Raw genomic sequence first — 19,604 nt, forward strand, 5'->3', positions numbered from 1 at the left:
CCACAAAAAGAAACACAAAAACATTTCCTCATCATACACACACCAATAATTTGTCATTTAAACAATAATTTTCAGCCATCGTGCACACAGTGAAGTTAGCATGGCTAGGCTCATTGGGCATAATCAGGCTTGACATTGGCGGGGAGCATCAACCCTGTGTTGGTAACCTCTCATGGTATCACAGGAGTGACGATCAGAAGGGCATGGTTGTCCCCTAAGGGGTTTAAGTACGGGTACAGTTTTCCTCTGAATTTACAGTCAGTGAAGGAGTAGATGAGAGCCGCTGTATCTACATCGTAGAAAGAGACCAGACCCTCTTCATAATCCACAAACACTCCCACCCTCTGAGGCTTTGATTTCAAAACAAAGACGTCTCCGACAGCTATGTAATAACTTCCATTCCTCAACTGCAAAACCCAAGGGCCTGTCTCTCGGCTTGGAAAGATTTCCTCCTTCCTGTTCATTGATCCGAGGGCCACTCCTAATTCCCATTCAGACTTTCCTGTCACCTCAACCTCAAAATAAAACTTTCCTGCTGTAAAGCTCTGCTCTCCTAAAACACAAGCACTCTTAGAGAACCTCTCTGGGTTGTCTGGAACATTCTGTTGTTTGCCATGATGCACTCGTATCCTGTCATCAGACAGGATGAGGGATGGATTTGCAGTGTTAGGATCCAGAGTGACATCCACAGTGTACTGCTGGACCCTCTCCAGCTCAGACTCGCGTTGATTCTCCATCTCTTCGCTGAGTTTCTCCTCAAGCTCGGCCACAGCTCTCCTTACAGTCCCTTCAAATGATGAGTGAACGCGGACCTGAGTCCAGTCTTTGGTAGGTGGAGCAGGGCAGGAAGGGACGTTTTGGAGGAACTGGAGGGGGTCTTCAGTATGTGAAAGCTGCTTGACCTTGTTGGCGCTCTTCATCAGTTTGGAGATTTCATCTTCCAGCTCTTTGATGAAGCTGTCAGCTCTTTCCTCTGTTGTTTTCTGCTTCTCTTCAATGAAGTTAAGCAGCTGAACCAGGCGTTCCTCAGCAGACCGGATCAGAGCAGTGAAGACAACCACACCTTCCGCTAACTCTCGGTCTGCATCTTCTCTGCTGAGCCTCACTGAATCTTTCAGCGTCTGAATCTTCAATCGTCTCTCCTCGATCATCTTGTGAATTTCAACCTCTGTCTCTCTCAGCTCAGCCTTCTTCTCTTCATATTGTTCCATCAAGGGAAGAATGGGATGAAGCTTGTGACTGGATTCAGTGCAGCCGAGACAAATACAGGTCTGATCTGTCTTACAGAACATCTCCAGAGGTCTGTGATGGTTCTTGCACATCCTCTCCTCCAGGTTTCCTACTGGATCAATCAGGTCATGCTTCGTCTGTCCGATCATCTTCTGATGAAACTCCAGGTGAGTCTTACAGTAGGAGGTCAAACACGTCAGGCAGGACTTCAGCGCCTTCACTTTGGTTTTGATGCAGATGTCACAACAAACCTCTCCAGAAGAGGAACGTCGATGAATCAAGAATCTTCTGGTCTTCTTCATAGAGCGTCTGAACTGAGAGGCTATCTCTGCTATGAACGTGTTCACAAAAAGCTCAGGTCTTCTGTTAAAAGCCTTCTTGCACAACGGACATTCACACCGCATGTTGACATCCCAGTTACGTATGATGCAGCGCTTGCAAAAGTTGTGTCCACACGGTATGGAGACTGGATCAGTGAACATATCCAGACAGATGGAGCAGCGAAACTGCTCCTCAGATAACTCACAGCTGGTGGTCGACATCTCTGAAATAGAGAGACAAATCAATCAATAATGTGGAACATCCTGAAACAAGAAAGGCTTAACAGTCTTTGTTTAGTGAGCACTGTGCTTTATAGTGTGCATCTATGGGTTGTACCAGTTCAACCTGCCAAAGTTTGAACTTAGTCAAACTTGAACTTGTTCTGACTTAAAACAGAGTTAATCTTCTAACTTTGAAGGTGTTGCACCATCAGAGACAGTTTCAGCGTAGGCTTAAGTACACAGTCCCAGTGTTCTGTTCTCTGATCTATAATAAAGTTCCCCAATTTCCATGAAAGTCTCACAAAAATTCCATTAAGATTTCACAAAAAAATCCCAATTTTCCACAAAATTTCCTGAAAATATCAAAACGAAATTCCCAAATTATGACGAAAATTCACCAAAAAATAAAAACAAAATTCCATCAGAAATACCAATTTCCTAATTTTTCCACTACACTTTCTTAAAGTTTCAAAACAATATCCAACAAACTCCTATGAGTCAACTCAAAATTCAAATAAAAATCCATGGAAAAAATCCTAATTTTCAATGAAACTGCCTGAAAATTTTCAAACAAATTTGCAAAAAATATACAACCATTTTCCTATATTTACCATGAAAATGACCAATGAAATAAATTTTTAAAAATTCCTCCAAAACATCCAATATCATCCTTTCAAAAAGTTCCCTGGAAATTTCATAGCAAGTTCTCCCAACATTTCAGGGAAATTACATAAAAGTGAATCGACATTCTGGACAATTGTCTCAAATTATCAAATTCTGTAGGAAAGCCAAAATGTTGTCATAAGTAGGATGCAGCGTCTTAGGGGGATAACGGTTTCACCGCAAACTTTGCCAGCATTCCTAAAGATTTATCCACATGTCAGTAATAAACGAACTTTAGCAAGTACAGAGCAGAAACAGAGACGAGCTTTCTCCTACTGAAGACAAAAACTGGAGAAAGAAAAGCCCAGAGCACTCTGCAGAGTTACACGCGTTGTTTTATAAAACCATCTGCTGCCATCGCCTGGCCAGTGGTGAGCACTGCAGTCTTGATTCTGAAGGATTACCATTCATAAAAAGCTTGTCGAGTGTTTTTAAGATTATTTCACATTTTGGTCAAAATATCTGCGGTGGTGAAACTTGAACGAGCTGATAAAGACCAAGCTGCTTTAAAGATTCAGTCTTTATTCCAAAATCAAGGTTGGTTAAAAGATTATTTCAGTCCTGATTAAATGAAAGCAGTTAGGGGGATTTCTGACTCTAGCTTTACTTTTGATTTCAAATACCGTTAGCATTTTAAAGTTTGTACTCACCTTTATAAGAAGCAAAATCCTCGCCGTATGACAAGTCAAGTCCAGATTAGATTAAATTCAGTTCAGTTGAGCGGGATAACAGGTGTAGATGATGGATGGATGGAGATATTAAGATGATATTCTTCTTCGGTGAAGAGCACCTTTCACTTTCGCTGGAGTTTGAAGCAGAGGCCCTCCTCCCCTCCTGTCTGTCGAAGCTGCTCCGCCTCTAACTACGCCGGGATATAAACCCAACCTAGTCCTTAATTTCTAATCAATATTGTGTTTCTGTGATAGTAAAGTGACTGTGAGAAAAGAGTCAACAAGTTTAGGAGAGAGTGAGATATCACTGTTATCAAAACTAGTTCACTGATAAATACACGTTTAGGCCTATGGTATTCATCTTTAAACTCAGTACTTGATGCTTTTAAAATGTATTAAAGTACAATACTTTCGTCAAAATATACTTGAGTGAAAGCAAAGTAGAGATTTAAAAATTACTCAATAAAGAATGGTTTGCACTTTATTTTAGAGGGTCCTAATTATCTTGTAATTTGTATAGTACAAAGTGAAATTATCTAGTAATTTCTCAAAAATAAGATGGTACATAGAAATTCTTTGGCATTTACCAAGTAATAACTCAGTAATATTAAGAAATTCTGTAGCCAGTCATAATGTACTAATTATCAAGTAATTCATTGTAATATTCTGGCAATTCTCTGGTAACCAGGCAGTATTTTATTGTGTAATTTCTCTGAAATAAGAGGATAATTTTTGATAATTCCCAAGAATTTTTTTTCTTATTTTGGTCACTAAATTCAAGTGAGTCCTTCCTGAATCAGGTAAGTTTTGGGTTAGGGCTAGAGGGTTAGAGTTAGTGTAAAAATACAACCTGATTACGAGAGAACTGAATAAATACTACACAGAATTACTTGATAATTAAAACATCATTACTAGGTAAATGCTTCCTTAATATTACCATATTTCTAAGTTACTACTCTGTACAATGGGGACTTATAAAAAGGTAATTATCACCTTATTCTTCAGTACTTAAATGATAATTACCACCTATTGCTATAAAATTACTACATAAATAAGGCCCACTAAAATAAAATATCACCAAAAAATCTACTGAAGTGCAGTAATTTGAATAAATGTCTAATTACTTTCCACCCTGGGTCCATGCCTGAATTGGTTACTGAATAGATTACAGAAATGGGAAAATGACAGTTTATTCTCTTTTTATTGTAAAATAGAAAAAAAAATCCAAACTGTTTTCAGGTTATCCTTAGAGGACATTCTGACTCATTAACCAATTAACTTCAAGGTATTGTGCTTGAAGCTACTAAAAGTATCTAAGACTGGTTCAATAAAATGCGAAAAAGACAATGAAAAAACACATTTGAAAGTAACCAATCAAGGTTTGTATGTTAAATTCTGCTTTTTATTTAAGTTGAACAGCATTACAGGTAATTAGGAAAATGATTCTCCACTATGTACAAGCATTAAGTATCAGAGTGCTGGGATTTCTGGTACTTTCTGATAGAAAATGAACATTTCAGTTATACAGTTAGATTCTTCATTAGGTGAACTTTAGATCTTAAACAACAAACTTACTGTAACAAAAACAAATCACGATAGAAAGCCTGTGATTCCCATTTACTACTGCTGACAAAAAAAGACTGAATTAAAGATGGACAACATGACAGTCCAAGAAAAGTCTCGAGTCTGTGAAGAAAGTTAAAGTTAAGACTTCTGTGTTTGAGGACCAGTCTACAAGACCCAATTTGTGAGGTGCAGGTCCAGGTTTAATCTAAAGTCTGATTTCAAAAGTCCAACTCAAGTCTCCAGTCCTTTCGGCAAGTCCAAATTCGGTCTCAAGTCTTGGAGGGTAAGTCCAGATCAAATGTTTACTTGAAGGTCAGTCCAAGTCTAATTTTAAGTCTATTAGGGCAAGTCCAAGTCAAGCCTGAGTCATGGAGGGCAAGTCCAAGTCAAGTATTAACTTAAAGAAGTAAGTCCCAAGTCAGGTCTTACGTTTTTGAGGGAAAGTCCAAAATCAAGTCCCAAGCCTTTGTTTTTATGGGCAGTTCGACATTGTTCTCGAGTCTTGGAGAGCAAGTCCAAATCAAGTGTTGTGTTTTGAAGGAGAGTCCATTTCTCTGCAATTAGTTGGTTTTATTCCTATCTTTTAAACAGAACCTTTGCGGTCACCATGGGTAACCACACATCTTCCACCTCTCCTATTACCTGTGGTGTACCGCAAAGTTCTATTTTAGGCCCACTTTTATTCTCTGTTTATATGCTTCCTTTAGGTTTTATCATAGAACGTCATAACCTGTCTTTCCATTTTTATGCAGATGACACATAGACATACCTTCTGCTAAGACCTGGTGATTTTACTAGCCTAGCTGCTGTTTTTAACTGTTTTAAAAATATCAAATATTGGATGGCACAAAGTTTTTTACAATTAAACAACTCAAAAGCCCTGTCGACAAAGTTCAAATCAAATCTTTAAGTCCATGAGGTCAAGTCTTAAGTAAGTCACAAGTCTTTGAGGCCGAGGGCCAATCAGTTCTCAAGTCTCTTGGTTAGAATTCAGTACTCAGGTCTTTGAGGGTGAGTCTAAGGTCGTTTTCACACCTGATAGTCCGGGGGACTCGGTCCGTTTTGAAACAGAAATGGCAGCATTGCACTTTCCTTTGGTTTGGTTCACATTCACACTGCTCTCTTGGTCAAGCGGACCAAACCATCTGAACACCTACAACCTCTGCCCGCTAGGGGCACTGTCGCGACAAAAAAACGGCGACTAAGAAGAACAGAAGGCGTAGAAGACAAAACTCCTTCCGCCAGTCTTTTATTCCACATAAACAACGAAAAAACACAGACTTTACACTGTCTTGGGGTTTCTGCTCTTGCACTGGGGTATAAGGAGCAGTCAGCGAGATGGTGTGCTGTCCAACATGTCGTTCTTTAGATGAGACGAATAAATAAGCACGGACTACGACGTGTTGCCATGGTTACACAGACACCAAGCGAGGTACCGACATGTATTTGAGTGTATTAAATCACATTTAAATCCTTTTATCATACGCTTTATGCCACTTCCTGTCTTTGGTTCACAAGTTGGTCCGTTTTGCTTTCACACCTCTAACGAACCGCACCAGGGTTCATTTGGAAGCAGACTGAGACCCCCTGTTTTACGGCGGACCAGAGTCTGCTTGTTTGGTCTGCGCCAGAGTTTGTGGGAGCTTTCACACCACTCCAGATGAACCGGACTATCCGGGAAAACTGACCAGAGTTTGTTTAAAGCGGACTTAGAAGCTCTGGTGTGAATGTGCCCTAAGTCATGTTTCAATTCTTTGATGGAAAGTCCAAATCGAGTCTCAAGTCTGTGTTTTAAAGGGCAGGTCCACATCAGGTCTCAAGTCTGTGAGGGCAAGTCCAAATAAAGTCTCAATTCATTGATGGACAAGTTCTGTTAAGTCTCAGCTCTCATAAGGGAAAGCCCAAGTTAAGTCTCAAGTAGCAGAGGGGCAAGTCTGAGTCAAATCTGGTCAAGCCCTGCTAAAGCCTTAAGTCTTTATGGACAAGTCCAAATAAAGTCTCAAGTCTTTGAGGGTAAGTTCAAATAAAGCCAACAAGGAAAGTCCAAGTCACGTCTCAAGTTTTTGAGGGTAAGTCTAAACCAAGTGCCAAGTCTGTGTCTTCATGGACAAGCCCACATCTAGTCTCAAGTCTGTGAGGGCAAGTCCAAATAAAGTCTCCATTCGTTGATGGACAAGTTCTGTTACGAAAGCCCAAGTTAAGTCTCAAGTAGCAGAGGGACAAATCTGAGTCAAATCTGGTCAAGCCCTGCTTAAGCCTGAAGTCTTTACGGACACGTCCAAATCAAGTCTCAAGTCTGTGAGGGCAAATCCAAATAACATCTCAATTCTTTGATGGATAATTTCATTTCAAGTCTTAAATTCTATGTGGAAAAGTCCCAAGTCATGTCCCAGAGGGACAAATCTGAGTCAAATCTGGTCAAGCCCAGTTTGATTCCTAACTCTTTACGGCCAAGTCCAAATCACATCTTAAGTCTTGGAGGGCAAGTTCAAGTGAAGCCTTGAGTCTGATTCAATTAGGGCAAGGCAGACTCCTGTCACGTCATTTGGTGCAAGTTTTAATCCAGTCCAAACTCTTAGAAGACGAGTCAAGATCCAGTCTTGGGTATTAATGGCCACATCAAACATAAACTGGCATGTCAGAAATTTTACTGGTGCCTTCAGTCTAGTTTGACTCCTTGACATGTCGTCAGGGCTTTACATGATCCTGCTGACCAATAAGTCACACATGTAACTGTATTTAGCTCTATTAACTGGGCTAATTCTAGTGAGATATTCCAAGATTTGAAGCCCAAGTTCTGTTTGAAAGATAGCAAGTCCATTGTCAACTTACTGATCCATAATTATTTCTTTTTTGTGGATTTCTCATTTTCAGACCACAAGACTGCTAGAGTCAAACCCACTGCTTTTGTGGTTGCTATGACTGACACTCTTTGACCCACCTCCTGAAGACCAATAAGCCCCCAAACAGTCATGAAGATAGGAGATAATGTTGTGATAACATTCAATGACCAGCTGGTGCTGTCACAAAACACACACACAAAAAAACAACCATGTAGTCTGATCAAACCTTAAAGGGAAGCCAAATGCAAGTTTCAAGTCCTAGAGGGCAACTCTCAGCCAGAAGTCACTTCCGTGTGACTAAACATGAACTCAAACAAAATCCCCAAAAAAGAGTGTTCCTCATTCCCCACGTTCATACTTGGATGCGGTGTTGATGTTGGGAAGCAACCCAACATTGGTAACCTGATATGCTCTTACAGAACCTCAAGGGCACGGTCGTCCCCTGAAGGATTGAGGTATGGGTACAGTATGCCGCTGAATTTGCAGCCAAAGAAGGAGTAGATGTGGGACCCTGTACCTACATTGTAGAAGGAGACGAGACTCTCTTCATAATCAACAAACACCCCCACCTTCCAAGGCTTCCACTTAAGAGATGGAGGGTCAAAATTATAACCACTGACTGAGTAATCCTTTCCATTCTTCAACTGCAAAACCCAAGGGCCTTGCTCTCGGCAGGGAAAGACGAATCTCTTCCTGTCCATTGATCCAAGGGCTACTCCTAATTCCCAATTTGTTTTATCATTGACCTGAACCTCAAAATAAAACTTTCCTGCCAAAAAACCCTGATCTCCCAGGACACATGCACTCCCGGAAAACCTCTTTGGGTTGTTTGGGAGACTCTGCTTTTTACCGCACATTACTTTTTTACTCCAATGCAGGGTAAGGGAGGGATGTGCAGTATCAGGATCCAGAGTGACATATATCATGTACTGTTTGACTTTAGCCAGCTCAAACTGAACTTGCTTCTTGACCTCTTCGCTGACTTTCTCCCCCACTTTAGCCACAGCTCCTCTCACAATCCCCTCATACGATGAGTGAACTTGGACGTGTGTCCAGTCTTTGGTGGATGGAGTAGGGTTCATGGAGGCCAGGTTCTGAAGAAACTGGAGATGATCTTCAAAGTGTGAAAACTTCTCCACCTCTGCACTTCTCTTTGTCAGCTCAGAGATTTCATCTTCCAGCTCTTTGATGAAGCCTTCAGTCCTTTCCTCTATTATTTTCTGCTTATTTTCAATCAAGTCATGCAGCTGAGCCAAGCCTTCCTCAACAGAGCGGATCAGAGCAGTGAAGACCTCCCTGCTGTCAGATTTCTCTCGGTCTGCATCTTCCCTGCTGAGCCTCACTGAATCTTTCAGCGTCTGAATCTTCAGTTGCCTCTCCTTAATCATCTTCTGAATGTCGTCCTCTGTCTCTCTCAGCTCAGCCTTCTTCTCTTCGAATTGTTCCATCAAGGGAATGATATGATGAAGCTTATGACTGGATTCAGTGCAGCTGAAACAAACGCAATTCAGATCCGTCTTACAGAACATCTCCAGAGGTCTGTGATGGTTATTGCACATCCTCTCCTCCAGGTTTCCCACAGGATCGATCAGCTCGTGCTTCGTCTGTCCGATCATCTTCTGATGAAACTCCAGGTGAGTCTCACAATAGGAGGTCAGACATGTCAGGCAGGACTTCAGCGCCTTCGCTTTGGTTTCAGGACAGACACCACACACAACCTCTTCAGAAGAGGAACTTTGTTGGATCAAGAATCTTCTAGCTTTCTTCACAGCAGAGTGTCTGAACTGAGCAGCCATCTCTGATATGAACGTGTTCACACGAAGCTCAGGTCTTGTGTTTAGCACCGTCTTACACAACGGACATTCACACCGCTCGTTAACATCCCAGTTGTGTGTGATGCATTGCTTGCAGAAACTGTGTCCACATGGTATGGAGACTGGATCAGTGAACACATCCAAACAGATGGAGCAGCGGAACTGCTCTTCAGATAACTCACAGCTGGTGGTCGACATCTCTGGAATAGAGAGACAAATCAATCAATAATGTGGAACATTCTGAAACGCATACAGTCCAACAAAGGGGTGCAGATAACTTGAGCTTGGGTTGCACCCAGTGTATCTACATAGGCAGTCTGGGTTCAAGTCTTTCCTGTGGCTCTTTTCCTGCATGTCATTCCCTACTTTCTGACTATATCCACTGTCCTCCCTGATAAAAAAAAAAGGCCCAAATGCTCCAAAACAAACAAAAGTAAAATCCACAAAGTTTTTGTTTTGTGAGCACTGAGCCTTATAGAGTACAGCTACAAATTTGAATTTAGTTCTCAATGATGACAGAGTTTGATTAATTCTCATGTAATGGTATTTTGTTACAGTAGTTAGTTTACATATTGATTTTAAAAAATTAAGTCTGGTTAGAGTGTTATTACATCTAGTGTCATGACCTCAGGCATGCAACAGAACAGAAAAAAATGGCATTGAAAAAGTAGATTTTGGATTTCTTTATTAATCAGCCAAAGAGAGCTAAATCAAGTGGGGGCATCAGATTTGGCAGCTGTGCCTGGAGCACAAACAAGACAGCCTAGGTAGATGGACATAACCTTGCAGAGTGGATGGATCTGCCAGCCTCCATCTCTGTAATCAGGTAAATCCGTTGGGCAGGCTTAAGAGTTGGAATTACAGGCTTAGGGTGCATTTTTTATGAGGACAACTCAGAATTACCGAGATTAAATGGAACACACCATTAGCTCAGATGTACCTATAGCACAGTGGTAGTTTTACCAGAACTGGACCAAATTTGTGTATGAAATAAGAAGAAAAACAACACTGTGCTAAACTTTAAACAAAAAGTAAGGTGTTTTATTGAATATTATTTCTTTGTTGTAACAATGTTTCTTGGAAATAAATCTTAGACCGTTGGAAAGACTGTTTATTACCCTTTTAAATGATGCCACATTTGTAAGGATCATGCATTTGTGGGATGAGCAGCAGAGCTGAGTATGTGGGTTGCGCCCATGAAAAATGTGCCAAATCTTCTCTGCCAATGCTAAACAGCTTATTTTGCTGTTGCTATTGATTCTTGTTTTGAGCTTCTGGTACCCTCAGGTGCTGCCAATCCTGTGAGCATGGGCCCTGCTACAGTGGTCAGTAGATGTCTGCTTCAAGAATCGGCATGCCATGTTTGACTGATCTGGATAGGGCCCGTCGGTTGAGCAACTTCAAGCTGGTGTTCCGCAAAACCAAGTTGCAGCATTGTTTGGAGTGAACCTTAGTACCATCTCCAAACTGAAGGCCAAGTTCCATACAACGGGGAATTTCAGAGACAGGCTGTGGGCGTCCTGAGAAGACAACACCCTAAGAATACTGTTTTTTTTCATCCTGTCAGCAAGAACTCTATCCTCCAAGATGACAACACTTGCCCCCACAGAGCGGGGTTTATCAGAGACTACCTCCAGAATTTGGGAGTGGAGAGGATGGAATGGCCTGCCAGCAGTCCTGACCTTAACCCCACTGAACACTTGTGGGATCAGCTTGAGTGTGCTGTTCGTGCCAGAGTGACCAACACAACCACGCTGGCTGACTTGCGACAAATGCTGGTTGAAGAATGGGATGCCATCCCACAGCAGTGTGTGACCAGGCTGGTGACCAGCATGAAGAGGAGGCGCCAGGCTGTTGTGGCTGTGTATGGTTCTTTCACACGCTACTGAGGCTCCTGTTAAATGAATAAACTGGTAAATTGCCAATATGTCTTGTTTCTTCAAACTTCAACAATCCAATCCACCAAACACCCAACAAGAGTCAATGGCAGCATCAGCTGTTTAGCATTGGCAGAGAAGATATGGCACATTTTTCATGGGCGCAACCCACATACTCAGCTCTGCTGCTCATCCCACAAATGCATGATCCTTACAAATGTGGCATCATTTGAAAGGGTAATAAACAGGCTTTCCAACAGTATAAGATTTATTACCAAGAAGCATTGTTACAACAAAGAAATAATGTACCAAACCCAAATTGCCTTACTTTTTGTTTGAAGTTTATTTTTGCACGCCTCCCATCACCTGCCCCTTTGCCCTTTGATGCCCAAAGTGCCCTTTTGTCAAAGTGTTTTGTATGTGTGTGACCCAAAATAATAAATAAAACAAAATAATAATGATTCAGATCTACCCTCGGTTGGTCACATGATCCACGTAGACGTTGCAGATAACACACACACACACACACCAGCAGCGGACTCCAGCTCTCCCATCACAGTTGTGCCACTGTTTCTGCTCTTGTTTGGAGACGAGTTGTTATGAACAGCGGACTTGAGTTCACAAAAGACAAGACCAAGTAGCCTATAGTTAACGTGTATCTTGCTAACGTACACAAACGAGCTACTAGCTAACGTAATACATTTTCTCTAACTAAGGCACTTTATCATGGTCATACAGGCAAACATGCTGTACTGAGGGGGAGAGACTACAGGCGATTACGTGTATCTAAAAATCCGTCATCAAGATCACCGTATAGATATGCAAATCAAGCTTTTGATTAAAGCAGAGGTGGGCTAATACATTTCACTTTTTAAAAACTTTTTTTTATTTTTATTTTTTTTTACGTCCCTGGTCTATCTGGTGTGTCAGGTTAGGATGGACATGCTTTTTGAGTCTTTTTGGAATAAGCATACAAGCATTAAAATTGTTTTTGATAAAAAGCTGTAGACATATACACATGAACTTGAAAATAAATACATAAAGAACTGAATCTGACCACAGTTAGAGGTCTGATGTTTAAAATTCTGATATTTTTTTATAAACAATAGTCCAAACTAAATAAAATTCTTCTATATGCTCCATCAACTCACTTCAAACCTGGTCAGTAGGTCTAGAGATCCCTTTTTAACAAGTAAAAATGCAACCCAGGATGTTAAATGCTTAAACAAAGGAAAGGCTGACTCCTGCTGAAGACAATTAACAGATGCCAGAAATAAAAGTAAGGACAGGGCACTCTACATCATCGATGGCGTACCGTCCTTATACTAAAAATTGACTGCAGCTTAACTTTACAATGGACTATGATTTTGCTGGCCTTGGGCTCCAATTTGTCTGTCAGAAAGTTCTCCCCTGGCTTTATCCCACTTATGACCGACTTCATATTCAAATTTCTGTGGTAATAAAACTTAAAATCGGCTGACACCTGCGCTACAGCCTGAGTCAAATTAAGGTTGGTATATTTTCCTACAAGTTTTCATGTTTATTTCAGGTCTCATTAATTCAAATTTTAAATTCGCCGTGTCATTGTGCGGTCTTTTTGGGACTTTTTAATCCCAAAAAGGGGGGAAAAAACACTTTTTAAGTGACTTTCTATACTTGTGAGATCATTTCAGTCCAGATCAGGGAAGGTGATTTCGTAGATCGTTTTCTCGTCTTTTCTCTGTGCAAATACCGTAAATATTGCATTCATTTCATTAAAGTGTGTACTCACTTTTGTATTGAGGTCCTTGGTGATTAACAGGTAAAGTCCTGATTAAATTATTTTTCGTTGTAGAAGTACAGCGTTGTGTTTTTCCTCCTCAGCCATATCCCCCTTTAGGTTTCGTTTCCTGGAGTTTTTGAACCGAAGCACGCCTGTAGTTTTTCTATGTTGCTCCGCCTCTCATTGCGCTCATAGGTGGGCTAAGTTTATTCTTTCACAAACATGTAGACCCAATTTAGCTCTACATTTTTATGCAAAATTGAGTTTCTATGATTGGAAAGTGACAGAGAAAAGTTCCACGGGGAAAAACAATCTTTTATGCAAGGCTGTCTGAGCAATTGTCCTTACGAGCTTGGTCAATTCAGCCGTTTTGCGAGAGGTGCAAATAAACAAGCACCTCCATTTATTTTACCAGGAAGATACACATAAGACAGCAGAGAAATGCAGCAGTGTGCTATAAGCTTTTCGGGTCACTGTCACTGATGTATTTTTGTGAAATAAATTATTAATTAGTTAATAATAAGTCATAATAAACCATAGTGCTGCTGTCGTTTCAATCACATAATTAAAACATTTCATCTTAACCACGATTCCTTCATATTTCATCAAAAAAATCACAACTTGCTGTGCACTGGTGCAACACACTGTGACAAAAAGCTGGAAAGGAATCAGGATGACTGGAACTCTTTTATTCTGAAAGAAACAGGACAACACAACCACAGCTGTTCAACATTAAATGTAAGATGATCAGAGGACTATTCTGCTAAATCCCATCATATAATTGTTTACTAACTGAGTTCAGTGATTACATAATGGTACAATTTTATTCAGTTATTCATTAATGTAAATAAAATATGAAAGCTAACATAAACATCTCTCTCTTAGTTAAAACATACTGGATGTTTGAGAGAAATTTACAGTCAAATGTAAATCCAAATATCTATACTGACAATGTTTTCAAATAGGTCATATCACATTGACAGTTTCCTGACCAAAAAAAAAAAAATCATGAAATTCACAGACCAAAGCTCATTTTTGCATTTATAGGACCAAAACTAAGACTATGCCGCCATCGTCTGGTGACAAGCAAATACAGCAAACATGTTTGTAATTTAATTAGACTATGTTAAGACAGCAAAATAATTTAAAATAACAATAATAGTACAAAAAAATAGACAACATGGTGCATACATGGCAGTAATTTGGTTTACATATCTGCAAAGGAGTGGGAGGAAGTGTACACTTCTTTACTCCCACCAGTTATCCATAAATAAATGACTGCTACTATCAAGCTTCCTTATGGGTAAAAACCATAAAAAGACATTTTCTTGACATGCAAATCCTCAACCATATGTCACTATCAGTTAAATGTATTATTCTGCTTTATTACATCCATATTTATTGACCTATATTAGAAAAATATCTCTTTATAAACATGTTTTACAATCCAAAATATAAGTTCATGACTCATTTCTGTACATTTATCAAAGATGAAATGTAATGTCAAATAAGTAAATGCATAAATATTCATCCCCTTTAAAGTGGCCGACCTAATTTAACAGAGGTCCAGCATAATGGTGCCAGTAGTCTCACAACTAGTAAAATCGGGATCACCTGAGTGTGGTGAATGTCTCAAGTGATTGTAGTAAGGCACTGGTGTTTGGAAGATCCAGTCACTGGTTAATCAGCATTCCTGACTACCATTACACCACAAAAACAAAAGAACACTCCAAGCAACTCAAAGAAAAGGTTATTGAAAAGTACAAGTCAGGGGATGGATACAAAAAGATTTCTAAGGCACTGAAGATCCCTGGAGTTCAGTTCCCCATGCAACCTGGCAGAGCTTGAGCACTTTTGCAAAGAGGAATGGAGTAAAATTGCATTGCATCCTCTCTTTATACCTATTTTTAGTTATAATTATGATAATCTGGACTTGCTTAAGCTCCACATTCATGCTGTTCTGTAGTTTCACTCCACAAAAAGAAATACAAAAACATTTCCTCATCATACACACACCAATAATTTGTCATTTAAACAATAATTTTCAGCCATCGTGCACACAGTGAAGTTAGCATGGCTAGGCTCATTGGGCATAATCAAGCTTGACATTGGCGGTGAGCATCAACCCTGTGTTGGTAACCTCTCATGGTATCACAGGAGTGACGATCAGAAGGGCATGGTTGTCCCCTAAGGGGTTTAAGTACGGGTACAGTTTTCCTCTGAATTTACAGTCAGTGAAGGAGTAGATGAGAGCCGCTGTATCTACATCGTAGAAAGAGACCAGACCCTCTTCATAATCCACAAACACTCCCACCCTCCGAGGCTTTGATTTCAAAACAAAGACGTCTCCGACAGCTATGTAATAACTTCCACTCCTCAACTGCAAAACCCAAGGGCCTGTCTCTCGGCTTGGAAAGATTTCCTCCTTCCTGTTCATTGATCCGAGGGCCACTCCTAATTCCCATTCAGACTTTCCTGTCACCTCAACCTCAAAATAAAACTTTCCTGCTGTAAAGCTCTGCTCTCCTAAAACACAAGCACTCTTAGAGAACCTCTCTGGGTTGTCTGGAACATTCTGTTGTTTGCCATGATGCACTCGTATCCTGTCATCAGACAGGATGAGGGATGGATTTGCAGTGTTAGGATCCAGAGTGACATCCACAGTGTACTGCTGGACCCTCTCCAGCTCAGACTCGCGTTGATTCTCCATCTCTTCGCTGAGTTTCTCCTCAAGCTCGGCCACAGCTCTCCTTACAGTCCCTTCAAATGATGAGTGAACGTGGACCTGAGTCCAGTCTTTGGTAGGTGGAGCAGGGCAGGAAGGGAGGTTTTGGAGGAACTGGAGGGGGTCTTCAGTTTGTGAAAGCTGCTTGACCTTGTTGGCGCTCTTCATCAGTTTGGAGATTTCATCTTCCAGCTCTTTGATGAAGCCTTCAGCTCTTTCCTCTGTTGTTTTCTGCTTCTCTTCAATGAAGTTAAGCAGCTGAACCAGGCGTTCCTCAGCAGACCGGATCAGAGCAGTGAAGACAGCCACACCTTCCGCTAACTCTCGGTCTGCATCTTCTCTGCTGAGCCTCACTGAATCTTTCAGCGTCTGAATCTTCAATCGTCTCTCCTCGATCATCTTGTGAATTTCAACCTCTGTCTCTCTCAGCTCAGCCTTCTTCTCTTCGTATTGTTCCATCAAGGGAAGAATGGGATGAAGCTTGTGACTGGATTCAGTGCAGCCGAGACAAATACAGGTCTGATCTGTCTTACAGAACATCTCCAGAGGTCTGTGATGGTTCTTGCACATCCTCTCCTCCAGGTTTCCTACTGGATCAATCAGGTCATGCTTCGTCTGTCCGATCATCTTCTGATGAAACTCCAGGTGAGTCTTACAGTAGGAGGTCAAACACGTCAGGCAGGACTTCAGCGCCTTCACTTTGGTTTTGATGCAGATGTCACAACGAACCTCTCCAGAAGAGGAACATCGATGAATCAAGAATCTTCTGGTCTTCTTCATAGAGCGTCTGAACTGAGAGGCTATCTCTGCTATGAACGTGTTCACAAAAAGCTCAGGTCTTCTGTTAAAAGCCTTCTTGCACAATGGACATTCACACCGCATGTTGACATCCCAGTTACGTATGATGCAGCGCTTGCAAAAGTTGTGTCCACATGGTATGGAGACTGGATCAGTGAACATATCCAGACAGATGGAGCAGCGAAACTGCTCCTCAGATAACTCACAGCTGGTGGTCGACATCTCTGAAATAGAGAGACAAATCAATCAATAATGTGTAACATCCTGAAACAAGAAAGGCTTAACAGTCTTTGTTTAGTGAGCACTGTGCTTTATAGTGTGCATCTATGGGTTATACCAGTTCAACCTGCCAAAGTTTGAACTTAGTCAAACTTGAACTTGTTCTGACTTAAAACAGAGTTAATCTTCTAACTTTGAAGGTGTTGCACCATCAGAGACAGTTTCAGCGTAGGCTTAAGTACACAGTCCCAGTGTTCTGTTCTCTGATCTATAATAAAGTTCCCCAATTTCCATGAAAGTCTCACAAAAATTCCATTAAAATTTCACAAAAAAATCCCAATTTTCCACAAAATTTCCTGAAAATATCAAAACGAAATTCTCAAATTATGACGAAAATTCACCAAAAAATAAAAACAAAATTCCATCAGAAATACCAATTTCCTAATTTTTCCACTACACTTTCTTAAAGTTTCAAAACAATATCCAACAAACTCCTATGAGTCAACTCAAAATTCAAATAAAAATCCATGGAAAAAATCCTAATTTTCAATGAAACTGCCTGAAAATTTTCAAACAAATTTGCAAAAAATATCCAACCATTTTCCTATATTTACCATGAAAATGACCAATGAAATAAATTTTTAAAAATTCCTTCAAAACATCCAATATCATCCTCTCAAAAAGTTCCCTGGAAATTTCATAGCAAGTTCTCCCAACATTTCAGGGAAATTACATAAAAGTGAATGGACATTCTGGACAATTGTCTCAAATTATCAAATTCTGTAGGAAAGCCAAAATGTTGTCATAAGTAGGATGCAGCGTCTTAGGGGGATAACGGTTTCACCGCAAACTTTGCCAGCATTCCTAAAGATTTATCCACATGTAAGTAATAAACGAACTTTAGCAAGTACAGAGCAGAAACAGAGACGAGCTTTCTCCTACTGAAGACAGAAACTGGAGAAAGAAAAGCCCAGAGCACTCTTCAGGGTTACACGTGGTTTTATAAAACCATCTGCTGCCATCGCCTGGCCAGTGGTGAGCACTGCAGTCTTGATTCTGAAGGATTACCATTCATAAAAAGCTTGTCGAGTGTTTTTAAGATTATTTCACATTTTGGTCAAAAAACCTGCGGTGGTCAAACTTGAACCAGCTGATAAAGACCAAGCTGCTTTAAATATTCAGTCTTTATTCCAAAATCAAGGTTGGTTAAAAGATTATTTCAGTCCTGATTAAATGAAAGCAGTTAGGGGGATTTCTGACTCTAGCTTTACTTTTGATTTCAAATACCGTTAGCATTTTAAAGTTTGTACTCACCTTTGTAGGAAGCAAAATCCTCGCTGTATGACAAGTCAAGTCTAGATTAGATCCAGTTTAGTTGAGCGGGATAACAGGTGTAGATAATGGATGGATGGAGATATTAAGATGATATTCTTCTTCGGTGAAGAGCACCTTTCACTTTCGCTGGGGTTTGAAGCAGAAGCCCTCCTCTCCTCCTGTCTGTCGAAGCTGCTCCGCCTCTAACTACGCCGGGATATAAACCCAACCTAGTCCTTAATTTCTAATCAATATTGTGTTTCTGTGATAGTAAAGTGACTGTGAGAAAAGAGTCAACAAGTTTAGGAGAGAGTGAGATATCACTGTTATCAAACTACTTCATGATTAAACACACGTTTAGGCTTTTGGTGTTTATCTTTAAACTTAGAACTTCATGCTTTTAAAATGTATTAAAATACAATACTTTCGTCAAAATATACTTGAGTGAAAGCAAAGTCATGATTTAAAAAATTAATCAATAAAAAATGGGTAGCACTTTATTTTAGATGGTCCTAATTACCTTGTAATTTTATAGTAGAAAGTGAAATTACAGTAATTTCTCAAGAATAAGATGGTAGAAATACTTGCATTTACCAAGTAATAACTCAGTAATATTAAAAAATTCTATAGCCAGTCATAATGTACTAATTATCAAATAATTCATTGTAATATTGCAGCAGTTCTCTGGTAAACAGACAGCATTTACTGTGTCATTTCTCTGGAATAAGAGGATAATTTTTGATTATTCCCAAGTTATTTCTTTATTTTGGCCACTGAATTCAAGTGAGTCCTTCCTGAACAATTTCCAAGTAATTCTAAGGGTTCAAGTAAGTTTTGGGTTAGGGCTAGGGGGTTAGAGTTAGTGTAAAAATACAACCTGATTACGAGAGAACTGAATAAATATTACACAGAATTACCTGATAATTAAAACATCATTACAAGGTAAATACTTCCTTAATATTACCATATTTATAAGTTATTACTCTGTACAATGGCAACTTATAAAAAGGTGATTATCACCTTATTCTTCAGTACTTAAAACATAATTACCACCTATTGCTATAAAATTACCACATAAATAAGGCACACTAAAATATCACCAAAAAATCTACTGAAGTGCAGTAATTTGAATAAATGTCCAGTTACTTTCCACCCTGGGTCCATGCCTGAATTGAATAGGTTAGGGAATAGATGATAGAAATGGAAAAATGACTGTTTATTCTTTTTATTGTAAAAAAGAAAAATGTTGCCACTCTCTTTTTTTATGGTCAAACCAGATTAGCAAAAGCTAAAAGATGTTGGATTTTCTTTAAACAAGAGATGATACTAAGCCTTATAAACAAGTGAGACCAGAACTGTTTTCAGGTGATCCTTAGAGGACATTCTGACTCTTACCAATTAACTTTAAGGTTTTCTGCTTTAAGCTACTAAAAGTATTTAAGACTGGTTAAATAGTTAATTAATTAAGGCTTGAAGCATTTTTATTGTGAAACAAATATGATGAATAAATGATGTTCTCCAGCTCGCCATCAATCCACAGCTTTTCTGACATCAAGATAAAAATGGATTTAACTTGAGTG

General features: G+C 39.8%; 3 protein-coding genes across 3 annotated transcripts; all 3 read right to left on the bottom strand.

The window, feature by feature from the left end:
• Positions 1-170: 170 nt before the first annotated feature.
• Positions 171-3,223, bottom strand: LOC121505788 (E3 ubiquitin-protein ligase TRIM39-like). Its single transcript, XM_041781342.1, has 2 exons — positions 3,086-3,223; positions 171-1,774 (listed from the first exon to the last, which is right to left on the bottom strand). The coding sequence occupies exon 2, from the start codon at positions 1,770-1,772 to the stop codon at positions 171-173; it is 1,602 nt and encodes a 533-aa protein (XP_041637276.1). The 5' UTR covers positions 1,773-1,774; positions 3,086-3,223.
• Positions 3,224-6,284: 3,061 nt separating this feature from the next.
• On the bottom strand, positions 6,285-13,105 carry LOC121505250 (E3 ubiquitin-protein ligase TRIM58-like). The gene is made up of 2 exons (XM_041780387.1): positions 12,978-13,105; positions 6,285-9,529 (listed from the first exon to the last, which is right to left on the bottom strand). Exon 2 carries the CDS (start codon positions 9,525-9,527, stop codon positions 7,929-7,931), a length of 1,599 nt encoding a protein of 532 aa, XP_041636321.1. The 5' UTR covers positions 9,528-9,529; positions 12,978-13,105; the 3' UTR covers positions 6,285-7,928.
• A 2,006-nt stretch (positions 13,106-15,111) lies between these two features.
• Positions 15,112-16,713, bottom strand: LOC121505789 (E3 ubiquitin-protein ligase TRIM68-like). Its single transcript, XM_041781343.1, has one exon. The coding sequence runs from the start codon at positions 16,711-16,713 to the stop codon at positions 15,112-15,114; it is 1,602 nt and encodes a 533-aa protein (XP_041637277.1).
• Positions 16,714-19,604: the final 2,891 nt, after the last annotated feature.

Source organism: Cheilinus undulatus, linkage group 23, assembly GCF_018320785.1.
Source record: "Cheilinus undulatus linkage group 23, ASM1832078v1, whole genome shotgun sequence".
Classification (NCBI taxonomy): Eukaryota; Metazoa; Chordata; class Actinopteri; order Labriformes; family Labridae; genus Cheilinus; species Cheilinus undulatus.